Source organism: Denticeps clupeoides, chromosome 8 (assembly GCF_900700375.1).
Source record: "Denticeps clupeoides chromosome 8, fDenClu1.1, whole genome shotgun sequence".
NCBI lineage: Eukaryota > Metazoa > Chordata > Actinopteri > Clupeiformes > Denticipitidae > Denticeps > Denticeps clupeoides.
The window spans coordinates 22,569,052-22,578,641 of record NC_041714.1 but is presented as its reverse complement, the minus strand read 5'-3'; the positions used below and the strand labels follow the sequence as shown (position 1 = coordinate 22,578,641).

Here is a 9,590-nt window from a genome sequence, read left to right as displayed (position 1 = left end):
TACACACCACCACAACATAACTCTATACACACAACACAACACACACACACATACATACACATATACACACACACACAACACACACACACACATACTCTATACACACACACCACACACAGACACACACACATACTCTATACACACACACACACCACACATACACTCTCTATACACCACACACATATGCACACCACACACACACACACACACACACACATACATACTCTATACACACACCACACACACACTCTATACATACAAACTACACACACATACATATACACACACACACACTCTATAAACACATACACACACCACACACACACTCTATACACACATACAGCACACACACACACACTCTATACACATGCCACACACATACATATACACACACATATACACCTACACACACACCACACACTCTGTACACACACCCCACACACACACTCTATACACACATGCACATATACACACACACACACCACATACACACTCAGCCCACTGCTGGATTTAAAGTCGCAGAAAAGACTTTTTGTTTAAAAAGTGCCGGAGGGAAGCAGATCCTGGTCGAAAGTTGGAGCAGTTTGGTGCTCCACGTAAACCTGGAATATTCGTGTGGATCCAACATCTGCATCAGTTGTGAAATTGTGCTCGCTTGTGACAGTCATGTGTTGTGCTTGTTTTCGTGCATTTAGCCTCAACAGGCCGAAAAAATGGTAATTTCCCGCTTTCCCGAGTCAGCAGGCACCCTAGACCCCCCCCCCCCCACTCTGTGGATTCGGGCGCATCTTCCCAGAAATGTTGTCTAGCTGCTTTGTGGCCGCAAATTTCAACGCCCCACATGATCCTTGGACGTTCTCGCATGAAAGTTCGGTGAGACGTGTGTGAAACATCAGGTCGACAAGGGAATATTCCGTGAAGACCGCCGTCTGCTCCCGTCCAGGTACGGCCATCACATCACGCTGTGGTCTGGTCCAGCAGTCGTGCTGCACATTATTCCACTTTTGGGAGGTTTTCATCAAGACTTAAAACCATGTTATCACATACGTTCTATATGAGGCATATCCAGAGTTGAGTGGGGTGAAAACATTACACTCTCTAGGCCATTAATATCATTAGACAGTCTAATAATTTGCTGCAGGGATCCAGCAGGGTGGTGACATTTTATTCACGGATATCCATGGTGATGGGGCATTGTGCAGGAAGTGTTCACTGGGAGCCCATATATGTTAAAAAGGGTTATCTCATCAGGCCCCAAATGCATGCTGGGAGTCAGGGTGAGTTCTGATTCCAACTGAGACACGTTGGAACTGGTCCATGTGGACATGGTGCTTGGGGCATGGATGTCTCAAGATGCATGACACTGATGGCATTTTGAAGAAAACAAGCTCAGGTTCAAGTTCAAATTGAGCTTTATTGCCATTTCAGCTACATACGTGTTAGACAGAACACAGTGAAACGGAACCTGGTGCTACATGGAACATTTAAACAACGTTACGCACTGACATAAAGTTACCATGTGACACAGGTTTGTGTGGCTACATAAAGTACAAAGTGGGTAACCTAGTAAAGTACCTAGTGGGTAACACTTTACTTTATTTAGCAGACGCTTTTATCCAAAGCGACTTACAATGGGAAGACACCAGGAATTCTCGTTCGATTTCTATAGAATATCGAGTGTACAAACTAAGAGCCCTGATAAGGCTTAGACTTGTCATTGAAGAGCATGCTCGGAGATTGTTGGGTGCTAGACTAAGAAAAATTATAATGTATTTATACATTTTGTATTTGTTTGTTCAATGTGTATGCATGTGTATGTGTTAGATTTGTCTGTAATATTTTTGGAATAAGAGGGTTTTCACCTTCTTCTTAAAAGTGGTGATAGTCTCGGCTAGTCGTGTGGAGGAGGGCAGGTTGTTCCACCAGCCAGGGACAACAACGGAGAACAGACATGATTGGAATCGCCTATGAACCAGAAGACCCAGGTTCAAACCCCACTTACTACCATCGTGTCCCTGAGCAAGACACTTAACCCTGAGTGTCTCCAGGGGGGGACTGTCCCTGTAACTACTGATTGTAAATCGCTCTGGATAAGGGCCTCTGGTACATGCTGTAAATGTACATGGTGGGCCTTATGAATACACCTTAATAAAATGGGAATGGTTGGTGATATTAACGTCCTGTTTGTGGCACATTAGTAAACTTTTACCAATCTTTTCAAGATATAGTGGCCATTTTGTAGTCGGTCATCTTGGATCCAACTTTTGTTAAAAGTTGTGTCATGTGACACATCGAATTTATTGGTAATTTCACAAGAAAAACAATGGGGTGCTTGGTTTTAACGTCACTTTATTCTTTCATGAGTTATTTACAAGTTTCTGACCACTTATAAATGTGTTCAATGTCACCAACCATTCCCATTTTATTAGGGTGTATCCATATAAATCCTTTCGCAGTAGCAGTATCGTAGCCTATGAGGTCTATCCGAGGCGTGATTTTTGCTAGTTGAAAACTTTACCCAATTCCCGTCTGGACGATTTGAAATATAATCGGCTAAGACATTTTTACCAGTCTCTTTGGAGACCGTTAGGGGCAGTGGTGGCCTAGCGGTTAAGGAAGCGGCCCCGTAATCAGAAGGTTGCCGGTTCGAATCCCGATCCGCCAAGGTGCCACTGAGGTGCCACTGAGCAAAAGCACCGTCCCCACACACTGCTCCCCGGGTGCCTGTCATGGCTGCCCACTGCTCACTCAGGGTGATGGGTTAAATGCAGAGGACAAATTTCACTGTGTGCACTGTGTGCTGTGCTGCTGTGTATCACATGGCTTTCCAGATGCAGCGTGTGTGGTAATTGTCCGGTCAGTGGTGGCCTAGCGGTTAAAGCGCCCCCTGTAATAAGAAGGTTGCCGGTTTGAATCCCAAGCTCCCAAGCTGCCAAGTTGCCACTGATTTTGGTACCGTTTCACCATGTGCTGTGCTGCTGTGTTTCACAATCACTTCACTCATGGAGGGAAGAGAGACTGTCATAAAACAAGTCCTGGGTGTTACACCCAAGTTTGAGTTGGTTTGGACTACATCAAAATTGCATTTGACTGCTTGTAGGCTATGATGGTCCCCTGGTTCTGATCAAGGTCCCATCATCAGATATAGATGCTTTTTTCCTGTAATGTGCATTGTCTGTGTCTCAGTTCACCGAACGGCATTACTGATTTGTGAATCATTACAGAATAAAATCGACGCGACGTGCCCATCATTGTCGGGGTTTCCCCCTCTAATCCGCCCTGCGCCCTAGAATATTCTACGCATGCGCGCTGTGGCAACGTGCGCCCGTCTGTTGTAGCGGAGTAGTAAAGGAAATTCTGCAAGTCATGGTGCGCCATTCAAACCGCGGAGCGAACACAGCGTTGCGAGAGGACCGAGGCGAGAAGGACAAGCACGCCGGACGTAGGCAAGACGCGCCGCTGCTGCCCACCGGCCGCCTTTAAGCTCAAACGCGTCTCGCGTAAGTCGTTTTACGAGCTTGATGTTCTAAGTAAGCGAGCTAACGCACAGGGGCTAGCTAGCCCGGCAGCCGACTGTGATTTACATGTACGCCAGCAGAATACTCTCCACTTTATAGGCGGCGCCGTGGAAAATTCGCCCGTTTCTCTACAACTTTCGCAATTGGGGGGGTTTGTCAACGCCTCAGCTTTACAATTTTGTTGCTGAACTTCGTGCACTAATTCTGGATAGGCGTTGTTGTGACCGCAACGTCCCGCCCACACGCTTTCGTCATTGGCCGAGACGGCCAGTGGGGCGGAGCTTTGGCTGTTTCTGTCGCTGCTATTGGTCCGACTGCACGACAGTCGCTGTTGCGACACTTGTTGCTACCGGGGTTGCTGGGGGCTGATAGCGGAAGTAGGCAGAATCGGTACTTCCTTGTTGTTGCGTGGTGTTTGCGAGCACAATGGTGAGATCGAACGAGTTGTTGTGCGTGTTTCCGCATTGCTGTATTAATAACCGCTAACAGCCGGTGCGTCGAACTCGGCTGGTCGTGTGTGAGAGCAGGTGGCGGACCTTGAAGAGACACAGACCGGTGTGGGACTCGGGCTTTCGGGCTGTCAGGCTGTTCTATTAATTTGTCCCTCAGATGAGCTGCACTTGCGCTCTCTCTCTCTCTCTCTATATATATATATTATTGTAATGATTATTAAATGTTAAATAATTTGGGTTTTACATCATATGTAAATACATTTCTCACAATGTATTTTTTTTTATCTGTACGCAGGCTTGGAAAAAATCTTCTGTGACGTCTGCTGACAGTGGAAGACGGGAATAATTTTTTTAACACTAGAATTCTGCTTGTCAGCTTTCGGATTTGGGGGCTTTTGGAGTGCCTTGAAAAGGGAAAAGTTTCATGAATTTTCCAGATTGATAAGTTTTAGGTTTTTTTTTATACTTTGTTTTTGTTTTCTTTTATTTTTTGTTCCTTTGCTAAGAAATGCTTTACCTGAAAAAGTACTTCACAGAGGGCCTGATTCAGTTCACCATCTTGCTGAGTCTTATCGGGGTCAGGGTGGACGTGGACACTTACCTGAGCGGCCAGCTACCCCCCCTGCGTGAGATCATCTTGGGCCCGAGTTCGGCCTACACACAGACACAGTTCCACAACCTGCGCAACACACTGGATGGCTATGGCATCCACCCCAAAAGTGTGGACCTGGACCATTTTTTTGCCACCCGCCGTCTACTGAACCAGGTGCGTTCCCTGGACCACCTGCGCGTGCCCAGCACCGAGCTCAGCGCCTGGCTTGTGCACCGCGACCCGGAGACCGTGGTGTCGGCTGCAGGCCAGTCGAGCCCCACCATCGCCCTGGACAATGGGGGCAGCTTGGAGGAAGTGAACAGCCCCGACACCTCCGCCATGAGGGTGGGCGGCTCCTCGTCTGAGTCCACATACAGCCATGGCGGAGAGGACAGCCTGGGCGCGGTGGCACCTGACAGTGGCCAGGGAGAGCAGGGCGAAAGCGAGGACCTGACCAAAGAGGTATTATGATACGACAGGTCGTAGATTCTTTAAGTTCTTTTACATAACTCATCTGATCCTTAGGAAATAAGGTTGATGCTAAAGATGGCAAATTAATTTTGCGCCAGTTTGGCCACCAATCACCATGTGAGCGACAGGCATTTTGGCTCCTAGGTCGCCGAGCCTTTAATGTCTTCATCCAAGCCACCAAGCTGCCACTTTATTCATTCTTTTGAAAGCATTCCGATGTCAAAGGCATAAAAAAAAAAGAAAGATTTAGATTTTGGCTGTTGCAGAGACCTGTCGGCATTCTGTTCTTCAGCAGGGACAGGTCTGACAGGTCTCGGCATCAGGTTCGTAAAACCTGTCTCTGGTCAAGACAGTCGGTTGCTGAACAGCATCGAGCAGCGGCGTTACGCAGCCCGATCACGGGTGAAAGCACATTTCTTTATCGATATGTATAGATGTCCTGAGCAGGATTTTTGGTGGAATGTTGTGCCAGATCTTCCTTTGCCCTGGAACAGGACATTGACCTGATCGACATCCTGTGGAGGCAGGACGTGGACCTCGGTGCCGGACGGGAAGTGTTCAGCTACAGCAGCCGGCAGAAGGAGAGCGAGCCGGAGAAGCCCGAACCGAGCAAGGAGGGCGGCGAGCCCGAGGAGAGCTGGACGAACGGCCTCAACCTGGGACCCGTGGATGGAGAGACCGGAGAAAGTATTCCCGAGCAGGTGCGGCACCGCCCCCGTCCCCGCCATGCAGGCCCTGACACGTTGCGGTGTACTGAGGTCACGCGGCCGCGCTAAAGTTGCCGAAAGTTGAGGGAGGCAGCATCTCGATGTTATCTGGCATTGTCACACATGAGGGATGATAATCTAGCCGGCGGGTTTAACCAGGCAGTGACCATGTGCGCTGTGTGTGTTCCTCAGATGCCCAGTCTGGGCGCCCAGACCTCCCTGTCCCTGCAGGAGTGTCTCCGCCTGCTGGAAGCCACCTTCCCATTTGGCGAGGAGTCAGAGGTCGGCAGATGCTCCAGCAGCATTTTTAGGCATCTTAAGTTCTGCCTTATCCAACGTTATTTTGCCATTTCCATTTTTTTATATATATATTTTTTTTAAGTACAGAGCAGGTGTATTAAATGTCATGCAGTCCTGGGTCACTAACATTACAATTCATTAAGGGGGTGTTTTAACATTCGTCACTAAACCTCGACCACCTCAGTTTCAGAACCAGGAGGTCCGTCCGGAGCTGCCGAATGCCGGTGAGGAGGAGCCTTCGACCTCCCAGGGTCTCCCAGCGCTCCCAGTGGTGTCACAGCCAGAGCCACAGCTGGACCTGGAGCAGCAGTGGCAGGACATCATGGCCCTGATGGAGCTGCAGGTAGCGCGTTACGAACGTGTCGAGCACCCAACGCGTCTCTCAGGCTTCCAACGTTCCTTAAACGCCTGGAAGGGTGATGGAAATTGAAAATGATGTCCCCTTATAGTTCCTGTAAGACGCTTCAAACCGGCACGCGTCCATCGTAACTCTGCCGGTTTTACGTAGTGAACCGCGTCACGTGCTTCTCCTTTTAAAAGTCAATTACGGCCGATCAACCTGACGGCAACCAAGAAACACCGTCGTTTAAGTTGAGCTTTTCAGGCTCGTCACAAATCTACTAATATTTGACTTTTTGGGGGTTTTTTTTGACCCACATTTGCACAGAACGTTCCGACAACAATTAATTGAAATGTTGTAAAAATGTGTAAGAACCCTAGTGAACGATCTGATTCTTTATTTAAGGACATGGAGGTGAACGGCACCACGGAAACGAGCGCCGCCGCCACTGCCGGAGTCGCCGCGGGCACCACGGCAGAGTCCGGATTCGACCGCGCCCCCTCCACCCTCATCAACCAGGACGTCAGTCTCCACCAGGCGTCCCTGCCCAGCTGCAGCCAGGACTTCTCCGCGCTCTTCAACCCGGAGGTGGACCCCGCCGCCACCGGCGGGTCCCCTCTGCCTCGGCTGTCCTCCAGCAACTCGTCCAACGTCAATTCCACTTTTGGAGCCACGAACCTGACGGGCCTCTTCCTGCCGCCACCGCTCAACGGCACCAACAACGCCACGGCTGCCCCCGCCCTGCCCGACCCCTTTGGCAGCCTTCTGGAGGAGTCCATGCTGGATGAGATCAGTCTGCTGGACCTGGCCATGGAGGAGGGGTTCAGCCAGGCCCAGGCGTCCCAGCTGGAGGACGAGCTGGACTCTGACTCCGGACTGTCCCTCGACTCCAGCCACAGCCCGGCCTCGCCCAGCAGCTCCGAAACGTCCTGTTCGTCCGCGGCGTCCTCGTCCGCCACCTCGGCCACCTTCTCCGAGGAGGGCGCCGTGGGGTACAGCACCGACTCCGAAGGCGCCGCGCTGGAGGCGGAGGAGGGCGCGGTCGGGGGCTACCAGCCCGAGTTCAGCAAGCTGTGCAGGATGAGCTACCAGGACCCGTCCCAGTTCCAAGGTCTCCCCCAGCTGGACAACGTCAACCACAACCACACCTACAACCTGCCGCTGGCCTCTCCTTACCCAGACCACGGCCAAAACTGCGGCAAGAAGGCCGGCCGCGACCACGCCAAGCTCCAGCCGCCGCAGCGGGACTTCCTCGACAAGCACGCCAGCCGCGACGAGCGCCGCGCCCGGGCCATGAAGATCCCCTTCTCCAACGACAAGATCATCAACCTGCCCGTGGAGGAGTTCAACGAGCTGCTGGCCAAGCACCACCTCAGCGAGGCGCAGCTCGCCCTGATCCGGGACATCCGGCGCCGCGGCAAGAACAAGATGGCGGCGCAGAACTGCCGCAAGCGCAAGCTGGACACCATCCTCAACCTGGAGCAGGGCGTGCAGGACCTGCGGCGCGACAAGGCCCGCCTCCTGAAGGAGAAGGCGGAGTTCGCCCGCTCCGTCCGGCAGATGAAGCACAAGGTGCAGAGCCTGTACCAGGAGGTGCTGTCCCAGCTGCGGGACGAGCACGGGCGTCCCTGCGCGCCGGGCCAGTACGCCCTGCAGTACGGCGCCGACGGCAGCGTGCTGGTCATCCCGCGCGGCGCCACCGCCGCCGAGCCGGCCCGCCGGGCCGACAGGAAGCACAAGGACAAGAAGAAGTGAGGAGGTCCCGCGCCGCCGCTTTCCTTCGCTCCGCTCCCGCCGCAGAAAAAAATCCCCCAAAAATCAACAAAAAAAAACCCCGATTTTTACCGGCGCGAGGAAGGACGGTCAATTCATTTTGGTTCTGGCGCCGAGGCGGGAATATTTTGCGTTGTTGGTTTACTCTTTGCTGCATTAGGTCGCCTCCTTTGTCTCGTCCCCTCCCGTTTCCTCCGTCGGGGTACCGGGGTGCCCAGAACGGGGTGGGCAGGTGGAGAAGACTGGCACCGGCGGCCACGCCCTGATCCCACGGACCTGTAGCACCTCCTTCAGGCGTAGGCGATAGCCGTCCCGTCGCGCGGCCAGGAAGCGAGTGAGGACGGTCACCCGGAGGGACGTCTCGGGGACGTTTCTCTTCGTTTAAGTATTACCGGCTAGACGGTACTGGCGGTTGAACAGGAAGTGGGCTGCTTGACAGACTTGGACCGGCGGATTCGGACGGATTTAGTTTTACGTCCATCTTCCTCACGCAACAAACACTACAGTCTCGGCGATGGATCATTTTCACCGTTGTGTTTCCATAACGCCGGACGGGGCGTCCGGTCCGGCTCCCAGGCACCCCGCGTCGAGCACCTCCACCACGAGGGGACGTTTCCGGGTCCCCTCGGAGCTGGACTGAGTCCCCCCCCCCGTCTCGGGCGGTTTTTGGTTTTTAACCGTTTATGACGTATTAATAGCACTGATATGAATGTCTAACCTGCTACAGCCGCGTTCATTCTCACTCTCGCCATGAATAGTCTGATTAATACTCACCGTCTCCAGCTCGCCGTCCACACAGCCGCCGTGTGGCGTCTCCAGTGCGGTTCAAATAGATATGCAAGATTTATTCTTCTTTTTATTTTCAAACTGTAACTGAGAAAAATGGACAAAGAGGATGCAAATGAAGATGTGAGGGGTAAAAAAAACAAAAAAGAAGAAGTGTAAGAAGAAGGTTCATGCATTATAACAATGTCTGGGCAAAATTCAAATAAAATAAAATAAAAAACACTGTATAGCTGCATACTCCAAAGTTGTCATTCTGTACCTTTTCATTCTGTTCTCCTGTAAATATTTTACTTTGTCCCGTCGTCCTTCTCTTTTTGTGTTGTCCTTTGTAAATTTTTATATATATGTGTGTGTGTTTGAGAGAAAGAGCCTGTTCCCCCCTGCTTTGGGTTTAGTTCTTTTATTGACTTGTTTGCTGGCAATCTGGGATTTTGGTTCTTTTTCTTTCTTTTTCTGTTTCCGATGAATAAAAATGTTTTATTTTCAACCATGATTTAACTGGTTCGCTGTATTGAATACCGGACGCGCACGTGGGCTGAGGGTAGGCGGGCCGCCGTATTAATACAAACTTATTAGCATTTTTACTACAAAAACCTCCCAGGAAGATATTAGGAAGATTCCGGCTGTTTTAGTTCCCTCTTCAGGATACCG

General features: G+C 51.2%; 1 protein-coding gene and 1 non-coding gene across 6 annotated transcripts; both read left to right on the top strand.

The window, feature by feature from the left end:
- Positions 1 to 920: 920 nt before the first annotated feature.
- On the top strand, positions 921 to 9,432 carry nfe2l1b (nfe2 like bZIP transcription factor 1b). 5 transcript variants are annotated; one of them, XM_028990161.1, is made up of 6 exons: positions 921 to 943; positions 4,266 to 5,024; positions 5,528 to 5,734; positions 5,933 to 6,022; positions 6,225 to 6,383; positions 6,786 to 9,432. In XM_028990161.1, exons 2-6 carry the CDS (start codon positions 4,479 to 4,481, stop codon positions 8,133 to 8,135), a joined length of 2,352 nt encoding a protein of 783 aa, XP_028845994.1. In that variant the 5' UTR covers positions 921 to 943; positions 4,266 to 4,478; the 3' UTR covers positions 8,136 to 9,432. The 5 variants fall into 5 exon arrangements, with proteins under 5 accessions (XP_028845994.1, XP_028845991.1, XP_028845995.1 ...); XM_028990158.1 differs by lacking the exon at positions 921 to 943 and adding an exon at positions 3,308 to 3,500; XM_028990159.1 differs by lacking the exon at positions 921 to 943 and adding an exon at positions 3,888 to 3,947.
- On the top strand, positions 2,445 to 2,583 carry LOC114796263 (U4 spliceosomal RNA). The gene has a single exon (XR_003750655.1). It is a non-coding gene; the product is annotated as a U4 spliceosomal RNA (small nuclear RNA).
- Positions 9,433 to 9,590: the final 158 nt, after the last annotated feature.

Excerpts from the sequence above, each read along its gene's own strand:
- nfe2l1b (XM_028990161.1), top strand. The coding sequence starts at position 4,479 with ATGCTTTACCTGAAAAAGTACTTCACAGAGGGCCTGATTCAGTTCACC. Across the intron at positions 5,735-5,932 it reads GAGAAAGTATTCCCGAGCAG|ATGCCCAGTCTGGGCGCCCA; the intron begins GTGCGGCACCGC and ends TGTGTTCCTCAG. Across the intron at positions 6,023-6,224 it reads CATTTGGCGAGGAGTCAGAG|TTTCAGAACCAGGAGGTCCG; the intron begins GTCGGCAGATGC and ends CGACCACCTCAG.